The 16,731-nt window shown below is 39.1% G+C and overlaps 1 protein-coding gene across 1 annotated transcript in view; it reads right to left on the reverse strand.

Moving 5' to 3' along the window:
- PLEKHG7 (pleckstrin homology and RhoGEF domain containing G7) overlaps window positions 1-16,731 on the reverse strand; it is a 48,612-nt gene continuing 31,881 nt past the window's right edge. The window contains exons 10-16 of the mRNA XM_063115644.1: window positions 15,554-15,728; window positions 13,897-14,012; window positions 13,457-13,550; window positions 6,921-7,000; window positions 4,957-5,110; window positions 1,097-1,194; window positions 1-108 (exon numbers count right to left, since the gene is read on the reverse strand). Of these exons, the coding sequence (XP_062971714.1) occupies window positions 1-108; window positions 1,097-1,194; window positions 4,957-5,110; window positions 6,921-7,000; window positions 13,457-13,550; window positions 13,897-14,012; window positions 15,554-15,728 (825 nt within the window). The remainder of the gene's footprint in view (window positions 109-1,096; window positions 1,195-4,956; window positions 5,111-6,920; window positions 7,001-13,456; window positions 13,551-13,896; window positions 14,013-15,553; window positions 15,729-16,731) is intronic.

A 16,731-nucleotide genomic window follows, 5' to 3' on the forward strand; every position in this document is an offset into this window, starting at 1 on the left:
CTAAATTTCAGAGGATTCTGCAGGCAATGTGTATAAAGATATTTTCTTACTTTCCTGACTCTTGGTAAAGCAAGAGATTGCTGATGTTATTTGTGCCATCCATGTCTTCTGTTGAAAAAAGAAAAAAATATATATACATAAATGGAGAGAGATTAGAATGTTAAGCTGACAATTTTTCACATACTTGAATTAATATTTTCCATTATATTTATTGATTTGCTCTTAAAAACAAGACTAATGAAGCATTTGCATATGTTTCCCATTTTCTTTCTTACATCTAATATGAATATGTAATATAGGAAAATGCAAATGGATTAAATGATTATAGAATGCAAGCTGGATAAAGAGTCATGAGTTATCAAAGAACCATGATAGACAGTGATGAATAATTAGAAAAATGAGTTCTGAAAATATACTTTAAAAGTTGAATTTCTTGAATTTCCATTTTGTGTGGAAACAGAAGTTCAAAACTAGTGGTATAATTTGAAAAAACAGTCTCTGAAGGAGGTGACCCAGCAAATTGAGTTCTTAAGAAGAATGCAATATTTCATTTATTGTCTGGCCATATTGTTGCTATAATGAAAGCCTACCAGGGGAAGACAAAATAGAGACTTCTCAGGTAGCAAAACCAGAGTCAGGAAGCTGCTCTTTCAACTGCATAGCTGTAAAAACAGTGGCACGTTTCCACAGATTGAAGAGCAAACTTGGCCTGGCTCCTTATGCAGCAGGCCCTCACTAAAGCTGTGTCACATTGTTGGCATTTGGGAAATTGACTGGAACATCTTAAAAGTGAATCACGCAATCCAAAGCAATTCTTCCCCCATTTCCTACACAAACTGCAGAACTCAGAGCTTCGGTGGCAGGAGGAAGCAAGAGAGTCTGTGTCAGCTTTGCCAGTGTGAGGGAATTGTCAACCCCGAGGTTTCTGAGCATGAGATCAGCTAGATGTCTCCCCTCCCCTCCTTCCAACTAATGCCCTTCTCAGAGCGGGCGAGGGGAATATACAAAACTTTCCATTCCCCACTACTTAAGAGGCTTGGGGTGAGATTTTACCAAACTCTGAAGAATCAAAGACCTACAATATTAAAATACATACTTTGATGTTTTCCGTCTGGGCTTGTAATAAAAATGCTGCTATACACTGTCGGTATCTGTTTTCATGTTGTATAAGAAAAGCATTTCTCAGCCCAAAGACTAGAAAAAGATAGTACAGAGACAAAAAGCCAAATCATTTAATATGAAATCCAAACAGTTCCTTAGTACAAGAATCTGGAGTTTGTTTTTTATTTTCATTTGTTTTTGTCTTAATGAGCATGTGAGGTTTATGTAGATTACGAAAAAAAAATCTGATTCCAAGGCCAAGACTCTATCTACTACTATGTCCAACTAGACCCCACTTTAATATGAAAACCCTTTCTTCCTAATTAACAACTTCTGGGACTTCACGAAATGCAATTATAGCTTAAATGATGGAAAATGGGCTCTTCCTCATGCAATAAGCTAAGCATATTAGGCGGGTTTTGTGTGCATGTGTGAAAACAATGTAATTATTTTCTTTTTTGTCCCCCACCACTTTTTAAAAATGTTTATTTTTGTATTTAAATGGAAGTCACATCAAAATAAGGTTTATAAACAAATTAACGTGGCAAAAATACAAAACCACCTGAATGCTTCACAATAGGCCAAGAAAAGCCAAAAAATGGACTAAAATAAAATGCAACAGCCATCAAATAATGTGAAATGTGAAACAAAACAAAAGAAACTTTGGCATGGTTTCTGTGTTTGCAAAAGAAAACAGTCTGTTCTGCCATTTCCTAGCTGGTCTCAAAGAAATGCCAGGAGACAGTGGGAGATCAGATTCCTTTTTCTAATCAAGAAAAAAAAAATCTTAAAAAAAATCCTCCCTTGAATTATTAATACAGCACAGCACCTTATACATTCTTTCTACAGTCAATTAATGTTTAGAAACAAATGAATGAATAAAAAACAAACCAAGCTGGTCATATCTCCTGGTCACATCATGTCATATCATCTCCTGGTTGTATCATGTCTCCTGGTCATATCAGGTACTTCAAGGAGAGAAATAGAGCAAGTGACCTTTATTTCTGGCTGATCATTAAGCTGATTCCTGTCCCTGTCATTATTTTTATTTCTTGAAGTTTGGGAGTTTAACTCTGGCTTATCTGAGGCAGGCTGGGCTTCGTTTCAGAATCTAAGTGAATGAAAGACTTATTTTCTTCACTGCAAGAACTATTCCAATATCACACAGTACCCATAACAGTCTAAACCTCATAATTCTAAATTCTACTACAACATATAAAGTTTGCTAAGGTCAGGTCACGAAATTCTGTCCAGCTTCTCTGGGAGAAGAGGAACCTATTAAAATGATTTTCTGGAAAAAAGATCTGGAGGTGTTTATTTTACTCCCTGATTTTTATTCTTATAAATCCCCTGTAGCAAGTGAGGCTTTAAAGATCAGGTTGTTGTTCTTGGCTAGCTTTTGGAATCCATTTTCCTCAAAAATTGTAACTAGTTCTCAGTTATTTAAAGCATTTCTCATCTGTGTGGTTTTTAATATGGTTAAAAGGGACTTTACAAGCAAAAGGACCTGGAATGGCTAGGCCTGTAAAATACAATAAGGAGATAACATATGGGCAGAAATAGCTCTTTTCTCTCCTGCCATTCTAATACAATAATTGACACCATTTTAAAAGCATTTACTATGTACAGAGCACCACACTATGTTTTTTCTCCATTTTGTATTGTTTAAATCACGCAGCAATCGTGTAAGATAAGTCAGCTAATTCCCACTTGCAAATGAGAAAATAGACTTAGATTAATTTTTCCAAGGTTACACAGCTCATAAATGATACAGCCAGGATTTGAAATTAGGTTTTTGTCACTTCAAAGATCTTTTGTCCCCATTTGCACTTTCCCACTCTGTAGCTATTCTGCCTCATGCACTGTACCTGACCAGTAAAAATAATAAGACTAGAGAAATGAGGAAGATATTTGAAAAAGGAATGAGAGATGATAGTCACAAATCAGAAAATAAAAAAGGTGGAAGTGTAGTTTTATAAAAAAGGTATTGTTTTTATTTTTTTGAAAAAGGAATACAAGTTCAGCCTTGTAACACCAAGGTCACAGGTTCGGGCCCCAATACCAGCCAGCCGCCCCTCCTCCCCCACAAAAAAGAACAGAGGAGAAAAAAGATGCATCTCCCAAGGTAACCCAGTGATGTTAGGCTTCCCATGAAGTCCAGTTCTTAAAGCTGGCAGGGCCATGACTAAATTGAGCCCTTGACCCAACCACTTCCACTCTTCCTTATGGGGTTGATGGCATCTTCTGCCACTCAAGTCCATAATGCCAGAATCTTTAACTACAGTCACTGCAGCAGTGCGAGAATAAATTTCTAGCACAGAGTACTCCTACTATGATATTTTTCCCCATGAAAAAGTAAACTAAGCCAACAAATCACAAAACGCAAGTGACTTCTGGCCCCCCGTGTACTGAATCTCCACCTTACCTACACCCCTTCGCCATCCCTTGAGCAGGGAGGAGGCTCACTCTGGAGGTGAGTGCACTCACCAGGCCAAGGTTTGCAGCCCTGACATACCCCCTTCTGGGCTTGCTCCTGAAGTGCTCTCTGGCTTATGCAGACTTTGCCCTGTGTGGACCATGATCGGTCCCAGCCAAATCAAAAACAAGAGGTCTTAAGGCCTGCCCTTGTTACCTTTCAGCAAATCTTATTGAAAGTAGAAAGGACAGACACAGGAGGCAGAAGGCTGTATTTCTGGATACAGGTTTCTCTTAGTAAAGCCTTTCTGCTGTTGGGGAATGGATGTTGCATCCATTCACGAGTTAATAGTCATTAATGCAAAGCATTTAATTATGTAACCTAATTATAGCCACTTAAGAGTTTGCTGTTGTTCACATCCATTTGTGTATTTATTCACTCATCTGTTCATTCACACACTATGTATAGATTGGTCCTATGCTAGTCACTGAAGCTCTGGGCTTGGCTGCTCGGTTGGGAATCGAGAGCAATGGGGAGTGTCCCCTCTTTTCCTGCTCCACCCATGGGACAGGAAGGCAATGCCCCCTGCCCGGCCTTGGTTGGTCTAAGAGCCTCTACCTGAGTCCACTCGAGGCAGAGTGGCTGTGTGCTCCGTCCTGAACACTGCCACCACCCACCCAACCTTGAGGAGACCAAAATGGCTTTCAAGTCTCCCAGAATCGTAGAGCTTACTTGACAGAAGATTTACTGAGCTTTCATTATTCTGAGAGCTTCCCAAAGGCAAGGGCTGTTTCTCATTTATTTTTGTATCTCAAGAGCCTGTTGAGTACCTGGCTCTCAGGGGACACTCAGGAAATGCTTGAAATAAAAGATTAAAAGTGATATATATTTCCAGTGTGTGTATGTGTATATACATGCATCTATATGTGTGTGTGTGTATATATATGCACATATATTTATATATTTACTTCTGGCATATTTCTTTCTAACCAGAGTGATTGTAATAAAGTATCTTACACTTGCATAGCAAGTCATGGTCTGCCAGCGTGTTAACTTTAGCAATAGTACTAATAATGACAATAATATAACAACATTAATAATAGCTATTATTGATTGAATGCATAACAGGCATTGTTTCATTGAATTCTCACAAACACCCACTGAAGTAGACATCATTATCCTTGTTTTACCAAGAGGAACCTGAGGCCTACGAAACTGGTGTCTTGCCTTGGGTCACATAGTTAGCAAGTGGCAGAGCTGGGTCATCCAAGCGTTGGACACCATAACTAATCTGTAGAGTGAATGATATACGCCACCTAGGAACACAGTCTTGTCCTTTATGAAGACTTAAATTGGATTCATGTCCTGCTACCAAAACAAGGCCAATATAAAACTGTGATGGCAACCAGATGAACTGAATGGTGAAAATAGACACATACCTGACACGTGGAGTGGATCAATACTTTTGACTACCAATCGGTCTAGTGGAATGGGCTGATCGAGTACTGTACACGAACCACCCTCTTTTATTACTGTTTGCAGCTCAGAAGTAAGTGAAGGACACAACAGACCCATGTCTGAGACTCCAAGTTTCTGAAATTAAAGAGGAACATAATGCAATGTTTAGGAAATAAATAGTGGTGCACTCACATAAAGTACATCCTTAAGCAAATAGGTTCTTAGAAACAATCTCTTGAAATCTAGTTTACTATTCTTTCTGGATCTTGAAAAGCATTTCTCCAAAGCAAGGTGATTTAAAGCAAAGTGTTTCTGATCTTCAAGTTATCTTTAATTATCTGAATAAATAATGGCTGACTTCCATAATTGGGAAATGTTTTAATCACCATCACATCAATGGGAAGATCTTCACTCCCAGTATCTTAATCTTTCTATAGCACTGAGTTAGATGAGTGAGAAAAGGGAGCTTCATTATGGTCAACTCCATGCATGGGATCTAATACTAAAGTCTAAATACATTCCATGCTCTAGAATTTGCAAATAATTGAAATTGTTTTGAATATATAAGATGCTGAATTTTTCTAAAAGGGTAAAAAGATTGTGATTTGCATGATATATTGTAAATAAGCAGCAAAGAGGAATTAAAACATAACATTCCTTATTTTGGAATCAAGTGGTGAAACATAAAACCAGAATATTATAAAATGGTCAATGTGGATTACCATTAAGTCACGTGCTCCGATTTGTACCATTATTTGAAGTGAAGGTTGGTTGTGCTAGCATCAAGGTTTTTGAAGGGGGTAGAGATTTTTCAGAACCTGGCTTATTCAGACATGCTCGTCTGAGTAGCTCAAAATAGGAGGCCATACAAATTCTGAAACTGTGATTCTTACTATTCTCCAGTGCCCACTCTCTCCCAACCACCGATCAGCTATTCATAGATTCATTAATGGGTGTCTATTTTATTACTTAAAGATTTTTGAATTATTTAGCTTAACTGACCAACGTGCCATCTAGAAGCTTAGTTTATTAAAAGATATGAGACATCTAGTCTCATGATCTTATCATCTGTGTAAGGCTAGTCATTTGGTAAAGAAATGAATGGAATAAAACAACATTAGATATCTCCATTGGCTTAAGACATTGCAGTTCCTCCTCTAAGGGCAGGTGTCTGAGAGCCTTAGAGGCGCCTCCCTTCTGATACCACTTGCCCATCCCATTCAGGAAACAAATTGTGAAATAGGAGATAAGATGGAAAGCCTTTGTGGATTATCAGACCAATGCTTTTAATGGGCAGTAAAAACAACAACACCAGTAATGGTAACCAACAATACTTAAGGTGAAAAATTCCTATTCTCTGTAGAGATTTTGTGGCTGTAGTCCCCGCTGACTCATTTTGTCTGATGCCAGCTACATACTAGTCTGGCTTCTGCAGTTCTTGTACAGGTAGACATAAAGGATCAGGGCTTCCTCCTACCTCCAGCCCCCCATCATCATCTCTCAGGAATGATGTGGGTTTTCAAATCAGAATGAGTGTGGCTACCACCTCAGTACTTGGCAGCAGACAGTTTAGGGGACCTCTGCTCTGGCAGCTTTTCTTGTGGCAGCCAATTTGGAAGAGGAAAAGGACAACATGGACAAAAATATTTTGGGCTCCTTTGCTTAGAAAGGTCAGGAATAAAGTCTTATGGTTTCTGGGACACATCTTGAGTTATACAGACTAAGTCATTCTAAAATCGTACAGATACGCTTGAGAAATGTAACTTGCTCATTTTTGTTTTCAATTCAGAGCTCTAGGACTAAAAAAGCAAATATTTTTAAACAGCTCTATTTTTTAGTGGGTGAGGAGCAATTTGATGTATAAGATTATTTTATATTTTTAACAAAAATTATTTAGAAATATTTTAAAGCTTATTTAGAGACTTATTCAGGCACAGCATTTTACCTTTTTGTTGCGCTTAGTTTTTGTGATTAAGAGGAAATCATCAAAGAGAAACAGATAAACATCTAAGAATCTTGTGCTTTCTGAGGAAAGAAAGAGAAGATGAAATGGGAATTGAAATGGTAAGCAGAAAATATATGTATTTTAAAAATCAAATAATTCTTAGAAAACAGAACAGGGTGGGTATTAGGGCACAACACGCTTGTGCAGCTCAGGGAGCTCCAATCACATGGGTTAGAAAACTGCCTGCATTAATGTTGAATTGATTTCTTCCTAAGGCAGACACTTGATCAGAGCTCAAGCTTCCGACTTTAGAGACATTATATTTGTGATGCATTTCATGCAGATCTAAGAGAACTCGGATGATATTTGTAATGGTTGCCATTCAGCCTAGGACAAATCCATCAACTAATTGAACTTGCAGCATTTTTCCTCTTAACTCCTCTGGGTGGTCATTGGTGAAGACACACATTGCCAGACAAAAGGCATTTTGTCATTGCTATGGGCTGAATTGTGTTCTTCCGCACAACTGAAGTCCTAACCCCCACTGTAAGAAAGGAAATAAGATTAAAGAGGTCATAAGGCTGGAGCCCTGATTTGATAGGATTTGTGTCCTAATAAGAGGAGACACGAGAAAGCTCTCTTTTTCTGCCGTGTGAGGATACAGCAAGAAGGTGGCCATGTGCAAGCCAGGAAGAGAGTCCTCACCAGAAACTGAATTTGCCGGGTCCTTGATCTTGGACTTCCCAGCCTCCAGACTGGGAGAAATAAACTTCTATTGTTTGAACCACCCAGTCTGTTATCTTGTTATGGCAGTCCTAGCTGACTAAGACAGTAATTGAAACTGCTTATTTCTCATGTTTTACAATGTGCCTGTGAATGTTTTAATATTGTCCATGCAGTTTTACATTTACAAACTTTCCTGATATTACTTTTGATAGTTTTTAAGACAAATAGGCTTTTTCCATAAGAAGGGAATAGAAGTCAAAGAGAAACCAAAATTAGAATAAATTATACCCATCTTTATTTTACTCTATCCCTTAGAAATTAGAAAAATGAGCAGTTAAATTTAAGCAATTTCAGAGGAAAAGTCAGTCTGGTTAGAGGGAGATGTGACAGGTGCTTAAAGTAAATATAGAAAAATCCAATAAACATTTAAAATGTGTTCTATTTACTTTATTTATATTATTTTAGAAGTTCTTTTATCCACGGAAGCTAAGTGGCAAAGTTTAAATTAATAGATAAAATATTTAGAATTCATTTTTATCCCCTCTCTTTTCTTTAAGTGTAGAGGAAAGATTCATTTTGTATTTGTATGAAAGAGAAATCAAAGGCTAAGAATGGAACATTGAGACAACACTAGATCTTTGTCTCAGTCAGCTTGAAGCTGCTGTTACAAAATACCATAGACTGGGTGGCTTAAACAATACAAATTTATTTCTCACAGTCTGGAGGCTGGGAAGTCCCAGTCTAAGATGCTGGCTCCTTTGGCTCCTGGTGAGGGCTCCTGTCTTACAGATGGCCACTTTTTCAATATTTCCTCTTGTGGCAAAGAGAGAGAACAAGCTCTCTGGTGTCTTCTCTTATATGGACAGAAATCCAATCAGGTCAGGGCTCCATAGCTATGATATTATTTTACTTTAATTACCTTCTTACTCCAAATACAAAAATGCTTGGGTTAGGGCTTTAACATATGAATGTTGGGGGTACACAGTTCAGTTTCAAGTAATCTTCACAGTCTGTAAACTTGTTTTCACCACCCTCTGCCACTCACATATGAATTAGCTTCATGATCATAGTCAGAATGAAACAGTTTTGTTTTCTCTTTCTGATTTCAAGTATTTTATTTTAACAAAAAGCCAGTAAGTACCTTCTATGTCCTAGACTTTATTCTGGGAAATAATGATTATTTTTGCTCCCATTTATTGAGACCTTAGTGTTCCATCAAGCAGTCAACAAATATTGAGCATCTGCTATGCATTGAGCTCTAATTCTAGTGGGAATGGACACATAATAAACATGTAAACAGGATTTAAGATAAGATAAATTTAGAAACCGATAGTGCTATAAAGAAAATATGGTATTATGAAGTGAATGATTAAGGAGGAAAACTGTAAGCCTAAAGTCAGGCCATTCACATTTATTACCCCATTAGTTTGAACTTATTGCAGCCTAGTGAAAAACCTTAATCAAATTATTTCATCCTGCTTAACTAATGAACACTGTGGGTCTGAAATTATGACTAGATAAGTGCTACATAACTTGATCTGAGATTTACAAATTTTTGCAGCTCTGTCTTGACTCAGTCTTTACTTTTTCTCATAAAGTCTGAACTCTGGGGTTTTCACTGCACTGGCAGAGAATGGAGCAGCATTTCTGACTTATTTTAGTTCTGCCGCAGCTTGAACAACATGTGTTCTTTAGGTGTTAAGGCTGTTGGGCCATCATGTCAGTGTGCACCATTTAGAAATGCCAATCTGTAGGGAACAACACATTGGTGAAGGGTGTGCATTCCTGGATTCCAATGGGAAGTATGGTTATGCTCCAGAAGTTATGAAAACTTGTACATTCTGGGAATAAGAAAACATTTAGTTACAATAATACAGGTTTTAAGGCTGGAAGAAATTTGGAAGCACAATATTTAACTGTTAGGTTTCATCACTATCATTGTTATAACCATCATCATCATCATCAACAGCAACAAAATTTACAGAAGAGATTAAAGGAATCTAAAAATTTCCCCAAAGCCCACAATTGGTGCTAGATCCCTTGATTCTTGGTTCAATGCTTTTTCTATTCAAAATGGTGCCTTGTTTCTTCTAACACTATTACCTTGCCCCTATCAAATCTTTATGCCCCACACTGAGTCAAAATCCCATTGACTTTAAACTTGATTTTTTCAAGATAAATAATATTTTAATGCAAAATCTTTATAGCCTAAAATTAATTAAAGTACATCAGTCTCCACTGCTATATATGTATATAAAACCAACATATTATGGGAGTGTTTATTTTCTTGCATCAACGTATTACCAAAACTTAGCTGGCCAGAGATGCCTAGCACTGGATCAGTGGCAGAACTCCAGTTGTCAGACAGGGAGAGACAGTGATAAAGGCAACTGAAGGTGCTGGGAGTCTCTTCATCTCCAAAATATTCAAATGCTTCTGTGACTTGGGCTAAGTCATAAGAATCTGAGGACAAGATAGGTAGTGTAGACACCAGCCTGTTTAGCTCAGTCATCCAATTGAGAAGTCCAGTCAGAGTCACCAAGGCAGGCTTCTGAGGGGCCAGGCAGAGGTGTGCCATGGGGATCCAAAAGCCTTAGGAGAACAGGGCTTCCACTGGCAAAGTATCTGGGTGCTGCGACCCATTTTCTTTTGGCTGGGCGGGCCTGGGCTTGACGTTCTACTTCTTGCCCTTTCTGCCTACTCTTCACTATTTAACTAAGTGATTCTTAAACCGAACCTTGCCCTTCTGGGCTTCAGTTTACCTCATGTGTAAAATGGGTTTGTATTTCTGCACTACCAAGAATTTTAAATGGATTTTTTGATGCCAGCCTCTCCTGGGTGAAATCATCTGGAATCATCTGAAGCTGAGTCAAACTAAACAGGGCTTCCAGCTCTGCCTTCTGATCAGTGGTGAATGAGGTATGTTCTCAGCTTCTCCTCCTTGGCTTGGCTGGTGATAAGTCTGCCATTTCTGCTTGGCCAGTTGGATGTCTCTTTGTAGCATGCCATTTGTCTCCTGTGTTCTCCAGAAAAAACAATTCCCATTGCAGTAGGTGAGTAAGGGGCTGATGGGATGGCTGCATCTTGAATTCCCAGAGGCTTGGAAATCCTGCTAACAGAATAGATCCCAAAATATTGTGTTTCCATTTTAAGATGTTTTTGAGCAGCTGAAGGGTTAAGAAGTCTTGAATATTGTGATGAAGAGTTCTAAGGCAGGATTATCACAATGCCCTCAAGGTTCATCTGTGTTGTGGCATGTGACAGGATTTTCTTTTTTAGGGCTACATAATATTCCATTGCATATATATGCCACATCTTCTTTTTACATTTATCTGTTGGTGGACATTTGGGTTGTTTTTACTTCTTGGCTATTGTGAATAATGTCTCAGAGAATCCCTGCAGTTTCTGATCCCTCCACTTCAGGTCCAAGGTGCCTCTGAACTTGACTTGATACCATAGAGTCTGCACTATATGGTGTGTTCTTCTCTGATGGAATTTGACTAATACAGTGCATGCTGTTAAATAAGTGCATGGTGTTAGTAACATTACGTAGTTCATCTCCATTCTACCATATCTGACCCTACAAGAAGCATTTTCTAGAAGAATTGGGTCCATTTACACAGACACCTTCTTAGGTGATCTCCCACCTGGGCTTCCACAGCAATCACCTAGAGCCTACCAAACATGTGAATACACACCTGATATGGCTTTTTACCCACTAGGAGCTGTTCCTCCAGCTTCCATGTGGCTTCTCATCAGGCCTACACCTGCACCTTGAAATTGTGCAGGTGTAGGCCTGACCTGCTCCCTCCACCCCCCACAGCGTAATCAATGAAACTTCCAGACACACAAATTAGAACACTTGAAGGTATCTTTGACTCATTTCCTCTTCATCCGCTTTATCAATTATAAAGTCCTTCTGTTTTTGCCCTTGAAATATCTCTCACATTTATCTTTTTCTATCAAGCCCATTTCTAACATTTTGGGAGAGGCCAGCACATCTCACAGTGTTGGGAGGTTGGTTAGATACAGGTAAGAGGTGAAGCAAAATCTCTGATAATTTCAGGTGGAGGTTAATTTTGGAGGGAAAGACAGATGTTTCTGAACACAGAGTTGTGTTTTGCTTTATTACTTTGATTTGGTCTAGTCATAATATATAATTATTTTGAAATTATAAATAACATTACAGAAACATTAAAATTGTTATCTTCCCTAATGAAACTGGGGAGTGGGTGGACTATAGGTTAATGGCTGAGTGACACAGGCCCGGGGTCTTCTCTCCCCACCCGATTCACCGCTGAGCTTCCAGCCTGGTCTCTCTGCTTTGGTCCCCTCTATCCCATTTTGTGCGTTGCTTTCCCATAACTCGTTCCTCGACTCTCTTTTAAGCCCATTACTTCCTTGTCCGAGAACCCCATCACTTCTTGTTGCCTGCAGTTTCCTGGCTGGGCCCCTCTCTTGGGCTTCCAAGGCAGGTGCCGTGATTCTGGAAGCCTGCCAGGCAGCCTGGCTGGAGCTGAAACTCTGCCGATTACCTGCCAAGTGACCTTGTGCCTGATACGGAAGCTCCCCCCGCCTCAGATCCCTCATTTACAACAAGGGATTAAACGTAACTTCTCTGTATAATTCACTGGAAGGAGACACTGCATGAAAAAGCCCTTTGATACTATACACTAGACATGTCTCTCTTCCCCATTTGACAGCTGCTAGGCAGAGATTATGTCCTAATCCAACATCCAGTGCAGTAGAAAATGTAGCAGATTATCAGTATGTGTCTTGAGTAAGCAATTATTCCCCAACACCTTCTCTGCAGATCTCACACTACCACAGATAGCCAACTTCATATCCCACAGGACTTTCCACACGGCAGGTGCCCAAGCAAGATTTTGTGCAGAAATGAATAAATGAATGACTGCAGATCTTATTTCAGCCAGGCAGCCCTTTCTGATCTTCATCGTATTTATTGAGTACTTCGTGTCATTCATTCATTCAAGGGCTTGCACACCTATTGGCTCACTTACTCCTCACAACCAAGAGGGCTAAAATGAAGCAGGGGAGGTCAGGGCAGCTGGCCCAAGGTGACACAGGCAGAAAAGGCTGAGAAGAGAGTGGGCCAGCCAGTCAGCCTCCGAGGCTGTCCTTCTAGCACTCTGCCAGGAGCCTGTTCTCCAGGCGGCTTTGCCTCCAAGCCTTTTCTCCTGCTGTGCCCTGCATCCGGTTGTCCTCTCTCCTGCCCTTTCACTCACCCCATCCTTTCTACCCCTCAAAGCCCAAGCCCGTGTACTGCGTGAAGCCTTTTCTGGGCACCCCAGCCTCAAAGACTCTTCTTTTCTGAACTTATGCTGCAGGTCTGGTCATTATGACAGAACTTCCAAATTAGAGGGAAAAGATTACTCAGAATAATTATTTTATATACTCCAATTGCACCTACCTAGCACTTGTGCACTATACGATCGGTTCTCAATAAACACTTGATAGTTTGGCTGGTTCATTGGAGGAGTAAAATGATGATGGTGATGGTAACAGCTGACATTGGCTGAGTGTCAACTATATCCCAGACCTTGAGCTAAGTTTTTCATGTTGCTTAGCTTTAACAACAATTCTATCAGATAGATACATGGTACAGAGAGAAAACGGAGGGCACGATGCTAGTTACATTGCCAAGTCTGTTTTGGCTGGATGCTCTCTATTCACTTCTCCATCACCCTGGACATAGGCAAACAATATTCCTCCTGCTCTTCCATTAATGTTTATTGAACAAGTTACAAGGTAGTAAAGATGTCAGGTTTTTAAAGAAAGCAGTTGTTTACCTGCAAGGGTTAATTTTCCTTCGTAAAGAAGATGTCTGTTGGTTGGTGACAAGATGTTTTCTGCCATGTGTTCTTTAAAAATGTGTTTCAAGCACTTGCAAGGCAAGGGAGAAAATAAAAGAGGTGTTATTAGTGATTGGAAGAGACCATGTCTAAAGAACTGGGGCAATCAACTCCATCTAGAATGTTCATGACATTTAGAAATATCAGTAGATGGACATGGGATGGGAAAAGAATGGGAAACGCTCTCAGGACCATCCCAGGAATGGCATAATGTCAGCCTCCCATATACGATGCCAGGAAGGCTTTACTTCTTGCTCATAAAACTAGATTTAGTCTTCAAGCAGAGGTGGGGACTCTCTAAAACTATTGTATTTCTACCTGAATGCTAAACTTCTGGAAAGGGAGAGTGTATAAGTCCTAATTGATTCTCTTTGTACCTCTGGAATGAAAAATCTTTTATCTCTATCCCAAAGTGGAGGCCACACTATAATCTCCTGTAGATGTCTAAATTTTTGGAAATTGTCAAGCCACTTCACTCTTCCTTCAAGATCCCCTGAAAGACAAGACACATCCAATATATTTTTCAAATGTATGTGACATTGTAGCATAAATTTTAACCAACGCACACAGTAATCATTTAGTTACACTGACTGCCCCTGGAGCCAAACCATATTTTAGGTTCATTTAACATATTGTTTACTGTTCAAATGGTTTAGAAAATGCACTGATTTGAAATCAGCCTCTTGTAGAGAAAAATGAAGCTTAACTAATTTAATTTAATTAAATAAGTTGAAAATCTATCTTGCATTTTTATTTCAATAATACTAATAATGCCCTTGGTAGTTTTCTCTTATTTCCTACACCACACAGCCTGTCATTAGAGGAAGAAAAAAATATTAGACTAACAATGACAAACATTTCTTTGTGTCCTAATCATAAAACTTACATTTGCTTCATGATAAGGATGATTATTTCTTTTTTGGTAAGACCTCAATTTCTCCTTTGAAGGTTTGTATTAATTTTCCAACATTTTCTAATAACATGTTGTTATTGAGGTTTTGAAATGATTCTTGAAAACGTGGTGGTGGTGGTGGGGGGAAGCCACAGAAACACAGTACCACATGGTGATTCTTGAGAATCCATCATCTTTAAGGTAATAGACTTAAAAGAAGTCCATATAGATCTCTTCCCTCCACAATGAGAATTCATCTTTTATCGAAAAATCTCCAGAGGATTTGTAATTATCTTCCTCACAAGCTTATCCAAATGAGTAATAATCCTTAAAATTATTTTCAAAGCTTTAAAAAGTCTGTCTTTAATTAAATTTTTGTCTTATTTGCTTGATATATGTAATTCTAGTTCCTTAGGTCATTTTAGGATTTGAATAAAAAATTGAAAAAGAGGAAAGAAACACTCAAATAAATGTACATTTTACTTTTAAAATTGCAAAAGAAAATATATACCATTTCTGTATTGCTGATAATCATTAATGTGAGTTGTTCCCTTTTTTCATGTCTCCCAGGAAGTCTTGGTTTATGGGCATGTATCATGGACCTCTTTATTTAAATTTCAATTATACCAAGCTACACACATAAAATTAAGTCATTATAGGACTTACTCTGTTTCCATCCCTAAATTTCAGTTCTAAAGAGTGCAGTTGGTATTATTTTTATATTGGCCCTGGATTTCAGTGACCTAGAAAATGATAAATAGTAATTTATCCTCTGGATAGGATCCCGGTGGTGTTTACTCTCATTTGCTCTGTGCGTGGGTTTAATATAAATGTTAAAAACAAAGTATTTTCAATCATCTGGGAAGCTGAACTTTTCCTGCCTGAAATCATTTCTGAAACCCTTGGAGAGAGAGTCACGTCCTGTGTAAACTTGCTGTTAGAGTTCTCATGGGTCCACCAGGATGTGACCGGAGCCCATTGTTCTGCGTGCTTGATTTACAATGAGCTCACACTCGAACCCATGTTTCCGAGAGCCATGACCTCAGGTCAATGGAATTATCTTCTAGGGTGGAAGTGCACATCATTCCTAGGAGCCAGAGGATCCCAACTGTGTAATAAGGTCACTTATCTCAGGGACTTACGGATTGACTTTTCCACCTTTTCCTTGATGGAGTAGATCATGATTTTCTCAGTGGAATCTGTACTCCTTTTCCAGATGCTCTTCAGCAACAAGGGATATCGAGTCAGCCTGTGCAGTGGGGCCACTAGTAGCTCAGGTAGGTGAAGCCGTCTGCACCATTCATTTTGCTCACACCACTGGGGAAAGCAAAAGCAGACATATCAGAATGTCACCTCTCCTACCGAGGCACTAAGAAGCCTGAACCCGACACATTCTTTGAGATTTCAAACAGCAATGACAGGATGCACCTGTGAGCCTGCTGTGAAAATTTATAAGCCAGGGATTAGACTTTGACTGTGAAAATTCCCTATTAAATTATCTTTAGCATGCATCTACCAGTCTACAATTGGGTTCTTAGATGTGATTAAGAAGTATTACTGAATATTACTAACATTGTTACTTTTCAAGTCAAAGAAATGAATTCTTCTTCAGATGTTTTGCCTTCCCAGAAATAGCAACAAAGGCAGCCGTCTATAACACCACTTTGTAATTCATTAAATACCCTAAAAAATGCACGTTCTGTAAGTGGTAGTGATGAGATGTATTAGGATACGAGTTCGATCCTTGTTTATCCTTCTCATTTGAGAGTTCAGCTTTGCCATTTGGCTTCCCCTTCCTGGCCCTCAGGAAGGGGAGATCTCTGGTTTCACCAGCTCTGTTCCCATCCTCGTTGTGATGCAAAGTTAGGAGAACTGAGGACCAAGACTGGAGGGAGAAGGGAAAAGGGAAGATTTGTACTTGGCAGGTCAGTTTCTTGACTCCCTTTTGTGGGAAAGAATCAGAGTAATGACCAAAAATGAAGAAAAAAATGAAATAGAAGTTGAAGAGGTTAAGTTGGTGTACATGATACAGAGGGATAAAGACAGACCATTTTGAATAGGGCAAGTTTGGCATTGGGGATCGGAGAAAGAGGCAGTTCTAGGGTACACAAGTGCTGGGGAAACAGGAAAAGACATTTTAGTAAATATTGCTACGGGTTATACACCAGAGTTGCATAAATGGTATTTGAGAGACGCAAGTAAGCATGAGAATAGCTTGCAGGCTTGTTTTATTTGCTGGGCTGTTTCTTTGACTGTGACACTTCCTAGATCCTGAGGAACCCCGGCTTTTATGCAGGGGACACATGAGGCATGGAGGTGG

Source organism: Cynocephalus volans, chromosome 12 (genome assembly GCF_027409185.1).
Source record: "Cynocephalus volans isolate mCynVol1 chromosome 12, mCynVol1.pri, whole genome shotgun sequence".
NCBI lineage: Eukaryota > Metazoa > Chordata > Mammalia > Dermoptera > Cynocephalidae > Cynocephalus > Cynocephalus volans.